A 17490-nucleotide genomic window follows, 5' to 3' on the forward strand; every position below is an offset into this window, starting at 1 on the left:
AATTTCTATGAAATGGTTTAAGTGACGGTTCAGAGAGTGGTTTGCCTAAAGTGATAGTTAAAAGGAAAACACTTTTGTATGGCATGTTTTACTACAGATATAATTTTCAGTGCCCTGTTTCAGTTAAGGTGCAGCATCTCTTCTGTAAAAATGTAGAACTGAGTTTCCTGTTTTAATTCATTATACAGAATAGAAAATTTGAAATTTAATCTGACAACAGCAACAGAGCTGCTTTCAGAAAGATCACTTAACATTTGTATAAATGTGCAAAATTACACCCAGGAATTGCTACCTTCATTTTTGAGAGTTTTATTTTCCCCATAAAAATAAATAGCGGTAAACGACCTAGTGCAGAGATACTAACCATAACATTCGGAGAAACATTTGGGGTGCTTTGTCTATGTTTGTTATGACTTAGCTTTGGAAAGTAAATGTCCTTACACACCTTTTTTTTCTTTTCATGGACTTAACATGCTTTCTAGAGATCATCTTAAATTTTGCCAATTAAGTGCAATCAAATAGTGTAACACCCCTTTTATTAAAAACATAAATCCAAATGTAAAAAAGTGAATGAAAGAATCCAGCAGATATTTATTAAGCAAGATGAAAGTGAAATTACAAACACAGGTCAGCTTTTAAACTCAGCACTCTGTTGGAGTGGAGGTGCACGGTCCTTCATCATAGGCAGCCTATGCGAGATGCATCTTAGGAAGGGAGCTTTCGCTGCTCAGAAATCAAAGCTCCATCAGAGGTGTCCTACTGGAGGCATCAGACAACAAGCTAAATGACATTAGGGCTACACAACACAAAGGGGAAAGTTGACAACAATTCAGGGGCTTTGAGTAGTCAAGACAATTAGCTTAGTACTTCAGGTCAATAAATGCTACAATTTATGGGCAATTAGCTGTAAAATGGCCTACAGCTGAAACACTATTCCTGTCTTGTTTCACAATTTCATGGAGATTAAAGATGATCTAAACAGATTAAGGCCTTAATCTTTAATCCAGGTGAGTAATTTTGTTTGCAGTAAAAAGCATAAGAAATAATTCTCAGCATATTATGTAAAAGAAAAAAGCAGTGAAAACCTTGTTTGGTCTTCCAGTGGCAAGGATAGTTGAACAGCTTCAAGAAGCTGAGAGAAGTATGTTCCCAATTTACAAGTATTTTGACATATAGATAAACAAAAGCAAAACCAGTTAAACCTTAAGAGATCATCTGAATAAGATACTGACAATTATAATTTTACATCCACGTGAATTTCAAACAATTGTTAATGGGGACCAGCAGGGCTGCATTAAGAAAACCACTTTTCACTGATCTGTCCCCCACATATTTTTAATTTGTCTTGCTTTGTTTATTTTGGTTATGCAAGTCCTTTCTCTTCATGAAACAAGTGTAAGGCTCTAAGGCTAAAATAATAGTTATTTTTGTGGGCCCCAAATAGCTATTTCTGAATTTCTTTCTTTAGTATATCTCAAATCTGGGGAACATGGGACTTGAAGACTCCTAACCATGAAGCATTTGTAAAAATACATATCATTCACTTTTCACAGAACCATTTTCTTAAAAATAAGAGGCAATATCCAGATTCACATGCATGTTCATAATAAAACTTTGTTTTAAAACAAATCCACACCAGCATTATTTTCAGCTTAATATTTTGGCCCCAACCCAAGAATTCAGGTATAACATTTAATTTTCATCTGTAATGCATATATTGGAAGGACAAAATATATATGCAAATAACACTGGAAAATATTGTTTTCTATACAAGTGATCAAGAAAAAACAAGAAAACCCATAGCACTAAGTTTGCTGTAGTGAAAACATGGTTAATGGTGCCATGCAGAATTAGATTTGTTGAAAAGTAGTTCTATTACAGGGAGCAAAAGCAAAGAAGCAAGTTTGTGGGCAACCCGGAAGAGGGGATCATATTCTCATTTCCTTAATTGTAATTTAAATAATCATTCTCCATAATTTCTGTTTCTAGAGCTTTCTTCTTTGTATGCTATCATGTAAGGTAGTACTATTTCACCTTAAAAAATGGAAAGACAAATTTCAGCCTAAGAGTGATGTATTCTGAGTTGGCAATTACTTGAAACAATGAGAGAGTAAAACACATCAAACTTAAAGTGTTTACTTTTTGAACATTAAAATAAATGTCAGGTAAATACAGAAAAATATATAATCACTAGTTCTCAGCTTTTTATCAATCCCTTTGTTTCTCCTCTTCTAGAACATTCTATGAGCATTATGTTGCTCTGATCAAAAGTAACCTCACTATTCAAATACCATCATAGCTTCAATGTGCATTATAGTGATTTCAGTAGATTCACACTCAAATCTTTTCAGTGTCATACATTTATTAAGCCATAAAGTTATTAAACCCTCAGCTCTTGTGGCGAGATCTGGGCAGAATTTATACAAGAAGAAGTTTAATTTATCACTTAAAAATCATCTCATAATTGTGGTAACAGATTTTTAAAGTAACCCTTTGGAAAAAATTTTACATGATACCCAAAGGCACTAGTTCACATAAGGGGTGTGGCTGAAAAAGCAAAACAAAGTCATCGTGTAGGTAAAGAGCACACAAAAAAAAGGATATTAAAAGGAAACCTGTTAAGCTTTAAAGTTATTCTAAAAATGGCACTTTTCACGTTGGTATAAAATGAAAGTGCTTTAAGATGAAATTTTTATGTATTTTTTTAAAGCTGATTTTTAACCCCCTGAAAATAGGAGGTTATAACAAGAACACTGATAGACTCTAACTCATAGCGGCAATAAGTAGTGGATGTCACTAAAATGCTCTGTGTGTGTCTTTATTTTTTAGTATTTTTAATGTTGATAGACTTGCTTTATCTATCTGTGTATCATTAGCGAGATTTGCTTTTCAATTCTTTACTAGAAAGTTACAGCTCATTTAAAATAGCTGGTAAATACAGAAAGCATAAATATACAGTAAGTTTAAACACTGATTGTACTAAATGCAACAATACAAAGAAGCAAACGGAACACAAATGGTAACACAATAAAACTGTATTACATTTGTGCTTCAGATATTACAATACATTATATACAATAGTCCAAAATAAACATCTCATGCCAAGTGACACAAAAACGAATAGCAAGCAAAAAAATCCAGCCATATGTACATTAATTTTTTCTTTAATAATAAACATTCAACTCTGAACTGGGGCAATTTTACTACATACAGATGCAGTCCGCCTTTTATTCCATATAACCATCCTGCCTTCCTATATCTACGCTATTCAGTAGGTTCCTGTGTCAATTCTTATATACATGTGGAGCAAAAAAGTTAAAAGAATGTAGTGCTTTGTATTCTTAATGGGGTGATGTTGATAGATCAGCGAACCTGGGGTGCATAACCTTCTTTCATTAAACCTTCCTCGTAGTCCGTCTGGCAAAGGATCATGTTATTCTTTAGGAAAAATTTGTCTCCAACACAAAATCTGAAAATATTTTAAACAATAAAATGTGGTTAAGACCATTTCACTTGGATCTATAAATTTGAAGATTTATTTTCCTATTAGTAGTTTCGCATGGTAATTCCCTGAATCTGAAAACCTGGCTTAGACAGTTGTCTTCATTATCAGAATTAAACCATTTACCATTTACTTCATTTAATGAAATGTTGCACACATTTGAAATCTTGCCTTTGCATGCAAAAATTCTAAGGATATTGAGATAAACACTTTGGCCACCAAAGATGACTTGCTTTATTTTTATTTATTTATTTATTTTAACCACACTGGAAAGAAAAAAAATAAAAACAACTGATCTGTATTTACACCCATTAAAATGAAAGAATGATAATAATGTTTCACTGCAGTAATTATGGATGATTTCATCTCTGGCCATTTAGGCACTTAATAAAAAAAAAGTAAAAGGCATTAAAATGAATCAAACAATTAGAAAATAGCCTATTTTAAAGCTTCCCATTTAAAGCTTTCTTTTACTCTGTTATTAAAATGTGATTGAATTTTAGTAATCTGGAAGTGATCATTCTGAAATGAGAGTTGCTCTAGCATCAGATTCTGATGCTGAGCCATTTTCCTTTGTTTGTGGCAAGTTCACCAACATGAAATCGTAGATGTCATTTCTTAGAGCACTTCCAATTTAACCAAAGGGAGTAACCTAATTAAACTAGTTTCCAAGAGCTAATTATGCATTTTATTGTATAAAGCATTGTTTAATGTGCAAGACTGTAATGTTTTTAATAAGTGTTCTTTTTGTATGATTTCCCCATAGTGACACTTTGGACACAATTAAGGTCAGAAATAAATGCTTTTTCTGTTTCCAGTACATTTAACAATAAAGTAACTCTGGGGAGATCTGTATATATATTTAATTGTAACAATTTAACCTTCAAATAGTGGTGTCTGGTAGAGTTGACCCAGTAAAACTACTTGTAATTATACAAGTTGACCTCTCTGACCTTTGATAGTAGTCTCTCTTTATCAGATAGTCAATTTCAAATGATGTTCCAGCAGAAATCTTAGTGGATAGATTAAATTGTGTAGTGAAAGGCACCCTTTAATGTTTTGTGAAGTTGAAGGTTTAAATGAGGAGCAGTTGGACTGATTTACATTTGCAAAGATTGGAATGCTAGACAAACAGTGAACCTATTTTTTTTCCAACTGGGTAGCTTTGGAAATTTATCCTTATACTAGCTAAGTAGATAGAGGGGAAAATAGTGTAATAAAAAAAGTAGATTGAAAAGAATTAGCTCTCCTCTTAAAGGAAAACTGGTCTGTTTATTTGTGGAATTTACTTTTTTTTCCCCAGGATTACTGCCTGCTGATGATGTTGATTGAAAGCACAGACTACGCACTGATCTTGAAATCCTAGGGTTGTTTGTGGTCAAAGCTACTGGATACAATGAACATTCAAGTTTGGGGCTGTAAGTATATTTTCTTTGTATTAGTTGTAACCTGTATACTTTAAATGTTGCACTTCAATAACCGTGTTTGTGCAAACCAGTTTGATATCCTGATCACTAGGATATATTGAATAAAAGGAAATATTTCTCTTGTTGAATAGACTTAAGTAGTCAAATCGATAGCTTATTTTTTATGTGAAATTATATAAAATAGCATATAGAATATGTTTAATTACTGTTCAAAGTTATAAATTTATATTACTGTTGAAATTAATTTTGACTAATATGCAAATAATAAAATGTCACCAAAACCAAGTAGATTCAATAAAATACTCTTGTGTTCCAGCTGATATTACTGAATCATTTTTTCTAGAAACTATTTAATCCGGAAATACTCTTTTAACTCCATATTGTTTAAAATTTTGCTTTACTTTTTTAGTAAGCCCTAAAATTCTACTAGCCATCAAATAAAAACGTTTTCTTTGTCATGTTATCAGGTTATGTCATGCCATTTATACCTTTAGAGGCCTTCGCATTTAGAAAATTTGTATTTGTAGAATAACAAATTCAAGGTAATTGTAGTGAGAAAACACAAAACCAAGAGCCTGGGGATCTGTCTTGAGTCCTGCCTCTATTGCCTACCCATTGCAAGACCTGGGGTACAGTTCAGACCATCCCTGTCTCAGTTCCCCATGTATAAGAGAAAAAAAAGCCCTATAAGTAGATTATAGAGAGGTTCAAATGCAAAGTGTCTGAAAGGCAGAGAGGTATACTGCAACCAGTAGGGTCCAAACTCTACCTTCCCACTTATGATAATTGAAAATAAAACTTTGGTTTTTAGTATCTGTGACATCAGTCACCTTTGTAGGCTTGTGGCAAGGAGTAGAAATGAAATATCTAAAATCTTACCTCAATCTTTGAAATACAGGTAAAATAGCCACCTTTTTATACTTACAATGTGCTAAATGCTAAGCATGTATGTACATGATCACATTTATTCCCTACATCCATCCTAGAAAGTAAGTATTATCATGGCTTTTTACAGAAGAAAAACCTAAGACTCCATTCCAGAATTTCAAAACCCTGCCCAAGAGTCTATAATTAGAACGTATGTAGTAAAGGAAGGAAAATAACCCAGGTCTTTTTGGATTCAAGACTCACTCAAGCTTTTACCTGAGGGCAGTAAAGCATGCAGGCTACAAGAATAATGTGAAGATTAAATGGTTATACAGGGTGTAACTGTGTTTTTTGTATTACTATTATTCTTTTGCATAACTTTAAAAAAGTCTGCCTACTATTCAATTAGGTGGTATATATAGAGCAACAGAGAGAGAGAGAGAGAGAGAGAGAGAGAGACAGAGAACTTTTCTAAAATATTCCTACCTGACATATTTTATTACTAATATGTTATCAACTGGATAAAGTGCATTTTATATGCATTTCAATTTATACTTAAAGGTCAAGATGAAACAGAACATGGATGAGGGATGTCACACTTGCACATATGACTCAAACAAAACAGCCTTGAAAGCTGTGGTTAAGAGCAGATTACGACTGGTATGCAATTAAGGTTGACATCCTCTTTAAAAAATGCTTCATATATAAATATAAAGAAATTTCAGAGACAGCAATACAGATAGTACGTATTTAACAAATTAATCTGTAACTGTGATTTTGTAAGAAATGCTAATTTCCAGTGTGATTTAACCAACTTCTTATGAGATTCAGCATTTGCAGGAAAAAAAAAAAAAGCATTATGAAAGGAGTGATAGCCAGAGGACACTGTAAGTATATTAACAGGCTACAATTACTAAAAATAAACATAATCTTTCTTGTAATCTGACCCTAATTACTTGTAGTATGCTCAGTTCAATTAGTTTTACCCTCATTTTTAAAAAAATTATGGTAGGGAATAAGAAGATGCCCAATTGGATTATTAAACCATCTAATTCTGATGTTTTGGAATTAATATTAGATTTAATTTCTAGATATTTTTGAGTGATTCTAGCTGACTTCATATAGTCTTAGAGACTTGAGAAGTATATGAAACAAGTATAACTAGTAAATCATCCTTATAAAATATAGTGCTTAGTTTTAAGCAGGTTATCAAAAGCCTTTGCTAAGAAGCCTCCACTGGTAACATCCCTTTTAAGAAATAAAAATGTTAGCCTAGCCGTCTTCTTTCCCTAATGTTTGTTAGTGACTGACAATTATGATTAATTTCTATCTTACAACACTTAGATAGGGAGCTCCAATCCATATTTCTAGTGTCTATATTTTCCTATTCCACATCTTCAGTTAACTGTAAGTTAGAGATTTCTATACTATACTGTTTTCAACAAGAAGTCCGGGCTGTGTACTCATTCCACCACTATACACCTGTGAACAAATTTACTCTTTCCCACTGACAGTCCGGCTGTCATTATACATCTCACTGCTAACAACCCTTAGTGTATCAAATGACACTACCCACACCCCAAATCTTGCTATGCATTATTCAAAGTTTACCTTACTTTAAGTCCACTATATCTATTCACATTTATATGCTCTTAGTCAGAAAATAAAATACCTCTCTTGAAATGGGCCTGACTCCAGAGACGGAAACCAGATTCCTTGGGTTTAAATCTTTTTTTTTTTTTTTTTTTTGAGACGGAGTCTCGCTCTGTCGCCCAGGCTGGAGTGCAGTGGCGCGATCTCGGCTCGCTGCAAGCTCTGCCTCCCGGGTTCACGCCATTCTCCGGCCTCAGCCTCCCGAGAAGCTGGGACTACAGGCGCCCGCCACCTCGACCGCCTCATTTTTTGTATTTTTTAGTAGAGACGGGGTTTCACCATGTTAGCCAGGATGGTCTCGATCTCCTGACCTCGTGATCCGCCCGCCTCGGCCTCCCATAGTGCTGGGATTACCTGCGTGAGCCACCGCGCCCGGCCGGGTTTAAATCTTGAATCTACCATTTTCCCCTAACTGTAATCTTGGGCAAGTTACTTACATTTCCTATACTTTACTTTCTTCATCTGTCAAGTGAAGCTAATAACAGTACCTATTTATGGGATATTTTGAGTATTAAACGAATGAGTACATGTAAAACACTCAGAACAGTGTTTGGTGTTTGACCAATACTTTATCATCAGAATTCGCTATCATTATCATTTGGTAATGATAATCTTTTCACCTTTACTTAAGTTGTTCCCTAGCAAGAAACATTTCTCCCCTTTTTCTGTCTACTTAAATTGTAACAGTCCTTGAGTTCCCATTGCCTCCATCAACATCCTCTGACTATGTAAATTTGCTTATTCTGATCTTTCCCAAAGCACTTATTTATTGGTGTATTGTTTATTTTGGTGTTTCAAAATTTCTCATGAATGTGTAACTGGTTTGCCATTATAGTCAGCAGTTCTGCGGTAAATGACCACGAGTTATATTTCTTTTGAACCCTTTGCAGAACAATCATAAAATGTACTACCACTTAAGGTGTGTGGCCAATAAAAATTGGTTAAGGTAGATTTATTCCAGAAACCAACAGCTTTAAATAACAAATGTATTTTAGATGACTAATTTAAAGTTGTATTCATTTTGACTTTTATTTAATGGCTTTTCAAAGACTAAGTTTACAATTTCATTTCCTCTAGGAGCTTGCTCTTTCTACTCCTCCATGTGCCTACCAAACCGCTTCTCTAATCTCTGAGCATACTGAGCTGCTTTTCATTTCCTAAACACGTCAAATGCGTTCACATCTGCATGCCTTTGCAGGTTGCTCAATTTGCCTGAAAATTCCTTTCCTCACTGCTCCCTGGCTCCCTCATGTTCCCCAACCCCCAGCAGACACACTTCCTATAAGTCATCCAGTTCTAGGGAGTTCTTTTTTTAAGACCCAGCATATCAGGCCTTTGATGGTTCCCTAACACTTCAAGAAGGATGGCTCTCTCTTCCCTCAGTATAGATCTATTTAGCATCGATTACACTCTTCTGTGAGTCTTTGATGTCCTGTCTTTCCCATAGCTCTGGACACCTCTAAGAAGTAAACCAGATTGTATCCACCTCAGCTTCCACAGAGCCTAGCACAGTGCTTTATTCTTAAAAAAAGAAAATTAATTGTTACATAATTTTACATATTTGGGAAAATTTCATCACAAGCTTTTTATTTTTCCTTTTCTTACAAAACTATCATTTAGTTTTATTGCGTTTTCTAAGAAGAAGGGTCTTATTCACCTTTAAGAAATTAACCTGTTATATAGAATCTTCCAGTTCTGAGTGAGATTGAAGATATCATAAAATAAGCTTAAATAACCCTCCTGCAGTACCTTTTAAAATAGAGAAACTAGCAGAATTTTAATGCAGGATTCACGTTTTAGCTATACTCCTCTAAAAGGGGCAGAGGAGATCTACATATAAGGGACAATCAATCCTGAAAGGTTATTATTACTGCTACTTTTTAAAACATTCAGAAATGCTTTGGATCTTAATGATACTTTGATTTAAAGGTAAAGATGAAATGACTGCTGAATACAATTCACAAACATGTGTAATTCCACATCTTCAGAAGTCAATAAAGTTTGCTTAAGGGAAAATGCCTATGAATTACCTATTTGCCTTGTGTTTCACATGAAAAGTGCAATATTGCGACAATGATTTGGCTACTGGAAGTGGGATATGGGTTTCCTGGAGGGGACTGAAGCAAACTTCAGAGCAAAAGGAGAATCTCCTATACGAAAACCTTCTGTATCCTGGGTAACAAAATTTGTCTGCTTTGCTTGACTGATGAAGATTAGCTGACTTCCCGCATTAAAGAAGTTTGTCTTGTAGGGGCTGAAGTGACAAGACAATAACTAAGTGCTAATTGTGCATAACCAGCACTAAAGATATGCAGTCCCATTATGGCATGTAATAAATGAAGCGAACACAGAAATATATTAGGTACTTTAATAATGATACTAGAATAGTATTTCGCAGCAATAAGAATGTGAACAGTTTTAGAGTCAAAATTTAGGAGTGTTTGTCTTACTTGACTGAGTTCTCCTGAGGAGACAGACTTAATTGTGAATGCAACTTTTTATTTCAATGGTGAAATAAAATTGATATATGATTTGTAAATAGCATTAACAACCTACAATTACTTTGCATCATAATAGAATTTAGGCTGGGTTTAGCACTTGAATGATGTTTTTATTTTCTATGTAGAACATGGATAAAATAGGTAAGCCTACTTAATAGAAGAAAATGGACAAAGGACATAAACTGCCTACTTCTCTAAAAGAAGGAATACCAAAGGGCCACCAGGGATCAAATAAATGCCAATTAGAAATTATAATGAAATACTATGTTTCATCCCTCAAGGTGGCAAGGATTTAAAAAAAAAAACAAAAAAAAAAACGTAATTCCTAGTGTTAGAATGAATGTGAGGGAATGCGTAGTTTTGTAGATTTCTGCTAGGAGAATAATTGGTATAACTTTCCTGGAGATCATTAAGCAATGTATAGCATATGCCTTCAAACTGTTATATACCTTGTTTAATTAATTCTGCTCTGTGAATTTAACCAGATAGAGATATGAGCATTTGTTTTTATACAGTCTGAGTATCTACATTTAGCAAGAAACACTATTGTGATATATGTCTTGTGGGAAAGTCAAGCTAGTGGAATATTATCTGGTAAATTATAAAAATAACTAACTTTTGAGAACCAGTTGTGTTCCTGACATTTAATATAAATTATTTTATTGAAGTTTCAGACTCTGCAAGATAGGTATTAGTGTTTCTATTTTATAGGTGTGGGAATCAAATTCAGAGAGATTAAGTAACATACTCAAGATCACACAGTTAATATATCAGCTAATATATGGTGGTGCTGAAATTTGAATCCCGTTCTCACTAGAAATGTCACATTCTTTCTACTATTCTGCAGGGTCTCATAAGGCCCATTTTTATATTGATAATACCGATAATATTTACAGCACAAAAACTTTTGAAGATACAACTTATATATCTGAGGATAGAAGACATACGTGAAGCTCTGTCCATAAAACTGAACTCATGAAAGCTTAAAATATCTTAAAAGAATTTTTAATGCAGGTAAAAAAAAGGCACACAATATAAATTGAGTGAAAAAGTCCAAATATCAAACATTAGGATTCTTCCTTGTAACTTTAATTTGCTTAAATGTGAGTGTAATATTTATACAATGTCATTTGTCCTATATACATAGAAACATGTATAGCTGGCTATATGTCAAAATATTAAATGTTTTCTTTTAGAATAATGAGACATGGCACAATGTCTTGCTGTTGTCATTTTCTATTTTCTAAATTTTCTACTATGAATATGTAATCTTTTATAAGTAGAAAAGCAATGACTTTATGATTCCATAATGGGAACTGCATGGTTACTGGCTGCTATTAGTTGATCAACATGACAAGTCAACAAAAGTATTCTAAATTTACTACTAAGACACCTTTAAAATGTATAAAATACATATATACATGCACATAAAGGTGTCTGTATGGATGTGGGAATGTTTGTGTTTGTGTATCCTTATCCCTACCAAAAACATGTGCATTTGCCAATTTATTTTCGTCTAAGTGTTACCCTAGACTGAATGAACTTACTTTGATTCTCAGTACTTGCGGGGAAGAGTCAAGACATTGTAAGATAACATCTTAAATGATTGTCTGGGTAACTATTTATATTATAAGGTATATTAGGCCACAATCTGAATATCTACATTTAGCAAGAAATACTACTGTGATATGTGTCTTGTGGGAAAGTCAAGTTAATGGAATATTATTTGGTAAATTATAAAGATAACTAACTTTTGAGAACCAGTTGTGTTCCTGACATTTAATATAAATTATTTCATGTAAGTTTCAAACTCTGCAAGAGAGGTATCAGTGTTTCTATTTTATGGGTGTGGGAATCAAATTCAGAGAGATTAAGTAACATACTCAAGATCACACAGCTAATATATCAGCTAATATATGGTGGTGCTGAAATTTGAACCCCGTTCTCACTAGAAATGTCACATTCTTTCTACTATTCTATAGGCTCTCATAAGAAGATTCTGCATCAAATAGTACCTTTCAGAGTAAATTACAATAACTGAGAACTTGATGCAACTAATATTTATTGATTATATACTCTGTCCAGGTGTTCTCACAGCAACTCAGTTAATTCATTTTCATTAGAATATATCAAGTGTGCTAATTTTTGAAATGTTGTATTTTTAATATGTACATTTTAATATTCTAAAATCCTCTCCATTTATCACATAAAACAGGTGCCAGTAGTATATAGTTTTCACAGAAATAAAAAAATATATAACTTTCAATAAGAAAAAATGGAATTAAGTGATAATACTTCTGAGCTGAAAGAATTCTCTGAGATGAACTAATCCAGCTTCATATGTTACAAATGAAAAACCTGAGGTCCAGAGAGGGAAAGTGTTTGGTTTAAGATCACACAGCTTATTAGTGGCAGAGCCCATATTAGAATTTAGGTTTCCAGGTTCCCTGTTCAACACTTTTTCAAATGCTCCTCTCCAATGATAATAATTGTTTAATTATTAGCTATATCTGAACTGATTTTCAAAGATATTTGAAGTAACTGCCAAAGTACGTATAGGACAGGGTTAAAATTTAAGGTAAACATCTAGATTGGGTGGGGGTGGTGGCTCATGCCTATAATCCCTGCACTTTGGGAGGCGGAGGTGAGAGGATTGCTTGAGGCCAGGAGTTTGAGACCAGCCTGGGTAACATAGTGAGAATCCATCTCTATAAAAAAATGAAAAAAAAAAAATTAGCCAGGCATGGGAGTGCACACCTGTACTCCCAGCTACTTGGGAGGCTGAGGCAGGAGGATTGCTTGAGCACAGAAGTTGAGGCTACATGAGCCATGTTAGTGCCACTGCACTCTAGGCTGGGTGACAGAACCAGACCTTGCATTAAAAAAACAAAAACATGAGAGATAAGGAATTTAAAATATAAAAAATAATAAGAATATAAAATACCTGCAACAAATTCCTGTATATTTGCTTCACTGCCAATTTATTTGCTCACATAAGTAGTACAAAAAAGTAGATATTTAAAACTACTTTTAAAAAGACAGGAAAATAATAAAAGAAGGAATGAGTAAAAGAAGTCAAAGTTTACAGAAGTGTTTGCATTTTGTTACTTGCTCTTGTATGATGCTTTTCTTTCAGGTAGAATTAAGTCTTAAGACCTTTCTTCTCCTTAGTGGTTTGTCTCTGGCATGGGATTAAAGTTTACAGAACAGAAAAACGCTGAGATTGATTGCTTTAAATGTACAAATATAATTTCCACCTATTAAATAAATAGCCAGCACAGAGAGGTTTACCATTTTTTAGAGACCAAAAAGAGATCTGCTTACCTCTGATTACAAAGCTGACATGCAAAGCAGTCCAGGTGGTAAACATTGTCCTTGGCACGCATCACCATCTCAAAGGCAGGGATGAGCTTACTACAGGCAGCACAGTTTCCCGTTACACCGAAGAGCCTAGAATAAGAAACATTTTTTTTTTTTTTTTTTACAAACTCTTACAGAGAAATCTGAGATCGTGAAGAGAGATGATGCTAATATACTCTGTAAAGCTACAATACACGATGCTTTATGATGTACACAAGTGGATTTTATCCTAGGTGTATGCATAAATATTCTTCTGCAATATATTCTCCGTTGACCTTCCTTGATGAAAATCACATCTTGTTTGAGAAGAAAAGGAAAAGACAAATACATTAGGAAGCTTACATAACTGCACATAAACAGAAGCCAATGGAGGTGAATTCATAGCAAAAATCTCCTCTGGGTTAGAGTATATAGAAAATATAAAAGCAATGTAACTTTGATCTTAATGTTATATATTGAACATTTTAGTTGGGAAAGGAACCAACTAATGAATGACTCACTATTTTTTGACATTTAGTTACTAAAAGGTTTGCCATTATTATTAAAAATACATTTATGAAGAAGCCATTTAAATAGTCAAAAAACATAGAGGCGCATGCATGCACCTTATGGCTCTATACCATAGTTATAGCTATGATTATGTTATTCAAGTAGCACATTAAAGTAAATGAGGCTGTAAACTATATATAGCTAGACCAGAAATTGAAGGATAATATACTGTCAGAACCACTGGAATTGTCTAGGATTTAAAAAAATTCCTATTTGCTGCAGATTCCTGAGAATCGTTATTGTAACAACCTAAAAAGAGTACAAAATAAAATATCTCTCATTTCATAACGTGTGGAAATATTTTATCCATTTGCACTGGCAATATTTAAACCAAGTCTCTTTAAAGTTGATAATGGTGGGGAAGAATTATTATAAATAATATTCCGTGCATAGTAGTTAATGCACTTTTTTACTAGGAAGCAAACTAGATGAAAAACACCACATCTGCCAGTTTTCTTTTTTCTCCAGCGTCAGGCTGACAGGAGGAAAATATAATGGTTCTCATGGGAAAGACCAAATTAAAAGCAGTTCTAAACTAATGAATTCAAAGGTCCTATAGAGAAAACTCATTTTGGTTATAAAAATGTACTTTTAAAAAACTTAGCCTTTCATTTTATTAAATTTAAGGATTAGGCACAAATGTGCTGAAGTCTCTCTTATTACTTTCTATAGACTCCAAAGAGAAGTCTTTTCTTCAGGCATGCATATTCATTTTCAAGTTTATAACTATTTCCTTTTACCGGGATAATGACAGTTGTTGGAAACAGTTGTGAGAATGGTTTCTAAGTGTCTGGAAAAATGTGCAATAAATGTTTATGCTCATATTTTTGTTGGATTGTCTCTTGAAGAGCATAAGCGCCTTGAAGGTAGAAACAATAAACGCATTTTAAAGACTGCTAACATAGTCTGTGCACTTGATAAAAAGTAAGCGAAGTTTACATTCAAGAAGATCAAATTCATAATTGTTAGACACTTATTTTCCTTAATGAATTAAAAAATACTTTAGTATGCTTATTTTAAGGAATATAACCCAAATAACCTTCATGTTCTCAGTTTGTAATCCGTATTTTGATAAATAATATTTATTTAAAAAGAACTTGCTCAAAAATGTAATATCTTACATCTCCTACTGGCATCATCAAAAATGAAACCATCACCAACTAAAGCTTTCATCCTATTCATTTGTACGGAGAATTTTTTAGTTCATTCTAACATTTCATATTTATTTTTCAGTGTACTTAACATGATCTACTTAGGAGGCACATCACTTACCATGTGCCACTGTTTCTTCTGTTCTTTATTATTTTTGAGAAATAAAAACTTAAAAGTTCTTTATTCAATGAATGTAGATATACTTGTGTATATAACATCTGGTTAACATGCGATAAAGCCGTTTTTAAGAATTATTCAGTTTGTTCATATCTAATAAACATACACACACAATGCCATTTTGAAATTCTGGACGTAGTTTCCCCCCATTTCAATTGCTCTCGCTAGCTGAGCATTTATCAGCTACCTGATTAGAATTTGTTTCCACACAAACCATTGATCATCAGCCTATTACTAGGCAAATGACAGTTAATTACCCACTACATTAACCACTGGGACCTGAGACCTGCTTCTGCTGCCATCAGTCAACATGATAAATGTGGCAAGTTCAGTAATGCATGGCCAGCCCTGAGCTGCCTGCTATACTGTGAACAACCCTCAATCTCACTTCCAGGCCCAGGAAAATCTATGGCAATCTGCATAATTACAAGCTCTGGGTTAATAACAGACAAATGATTTGTTGCATCTAAACAAAGTCCTTGGAATGGTCCGAGTCTCTGATGGCTGCCCGTACGGCGCACTGCTACGAGTGTACTTTCCACTACAATGTGCACAAAACAGTTCTCTGACGTTATAGCCTTCCAATTTGTTGCCCTCCAATTTATGGATTCTGCATATGTGATTTTTAATCATTAAAGGACTCTTGAAGCAATATTATTTTAATTATTCTCTGCTGTAACCAGGGAATTAGGCTTCAGATAAAATTTTCTTCTTCCACGCACTTTCCCTGCCTCGCTGGAGGCTCCATCAGTTTCCATCTACACCTGGACTCTGATATCCTAATGATGAATTATTGCCCCTTTTCCTAAGAGGGCGAACCTTACAAGGGAACATTTTACTGAACTGTCAGCTCACAGACTGAGTGCGGAGATGCGGAAATCTGATCTAATTTACTGCAAAGCGATGCATTTGTTAGACTTTTTCCTCAGTTTTGTCCAAGGATCAAGAGATCATTCTATAGCTACATTCGAGTTCTCTTTTTTCTCAGTGGGACAAACCCAAGATTCTCTGGGAAAAGAAACAAAGTATTATTTTATAAAATGGGATTTTCAAATGTATAATGTTATCCTTTGGTTTCCAAATATGACATTTGGGTTTCGAGGCAAAAGAATTTTCATATATGTCAATTAAGCATAAGACATGCATACTTCTCCTTTGTAAGATTTTTTTTTCAGATTGTGCCTAGGAAATATTTAAAAACAGTCGCTTAACTATCTAATTCATTTTGAGTACTCATAATCCTGAAAATTCTTGTAACCCCTTCCTCTGCACTCTACTTCCACACTCGTTTATAAAGATATCATAGATCCACTTTTCCATTTAAGCTGGAGATCCTTGTAAATTCTTGTTTGTAGTGCTTGTACAGTTGCATCCCCTACATAAGAGGGCCTAAGAGTTCTTAGTCGTACACTGAGACAGACAAAGCATTATTTTAAAAAGGAAGTCATTTTGAAATTTTGATCTAAATTAATCACAGCATACCAGCTTATACATTTATGGTAAGGAAAAAAATAAGCTCATTGATCTATTTTGCTCATTTTAAGATGTCTTATAGATTATTAAATCACGATACATGGTAATTTGCCAATTTATGGGCTAGATTTTTCCCTATCATTTATGTTCATAGTAGGCCTTAAGCAATGTGACCTTTATCTTGTTTCTGACACACTTCCAAAAGTAGGCTTATAATGTAAAAGGTGACAAGTATCGGCTATACAATATCAGTGCATATAACTATTAATATATGTAGAAATCCCAAAGATGTTTCAGTCCCCTTTCTATTCCATTTTTTTGCTTTCGCTACCTTATTTTGTCTATCTAAAAACAGACATGAATATAAATAACCAAACAGACAACTTTCTTATGGGTAAGAACTCGGCCTACCTGTATGCTGTATTACACCTGCCACACTGTGGTGAGCATGCACAGAGAAATATTAAATAACTTTTGTGTATGGGTGGCATTGCAAGAACTAAGACAAAACAAGTTTAGATGTTTTTAAAGGTGCCAGAACATTTTGCATTTTTACTAAATGTTCAACAGCTTCAGCAACATTGCCATAAAGCAAGCAAACCCTTTATGGTTTAGTGTATATCCATTTCTAAAGTTCCTGCGGACTGAGGGTAGGGAAAAACTCAAGACATATAATCATTTAACATAGCAATAATGAATATGGTTTACTACAGGCATCAGGGGAAAATGAGTGTTCATTGTATTAGTGTCTTTTATTTCACAGCACCAGATGTTTCTATAGATTTTTTTAACCAGGTCAGTGGCTCAAGTCACTAAATCAAATTCCTCC

The 17490-nt window shown here is 33.9% G+C and overlaps 1 protein-coding gene across 7 annotated transcripts in view; it reads right to left on the bottom strand.

The window, feature by feature from the left end:
* Nucleotides 1-519: 519 nt before the first annotated feature.
* LMO3 (LIM domain only 3) overlaps nt 520-17490 on the bottom strand; it is a 62120-nt gene continuing 45149 nt past the window's right edge. For all 7 annotated transcript variants that reach the window (XM_054444362.2, XM_054444361.2, XM_054444360.2 and 4 more), the window contains 2 exons: nt 13275-13400; nt 520-3469 (listed from right to left, as the gene is read on the bottom strand). In XM_054444362.2, coding sequence (XP_054300337.1) covers nt 3364-3469; nt 13275-13400 — 232 coding nt within the window. In that variant the 3' untranslated portion in view covers nt 520-3363. The remainder of the gene's footprint in view (nt 3470-13274; nt 13401-17490) is intronic.

This window comes from Pongo pygmaeus, chromosome 10 (genome assembly GCF_028885625.2).
Source record: "Pongo pygmaeus isolate AG05252 chromosome 10, NHGRI_mPonPyg2-v2.0_pri, whole genome shotgun sequence".
Classification (NCBI taxonomy): domain Eukaryota; kingdom Metazoa; phylum Chordata; class Mammalia; order Primates; family Hominidae; genus Pongo; species Pongo pygmaeus.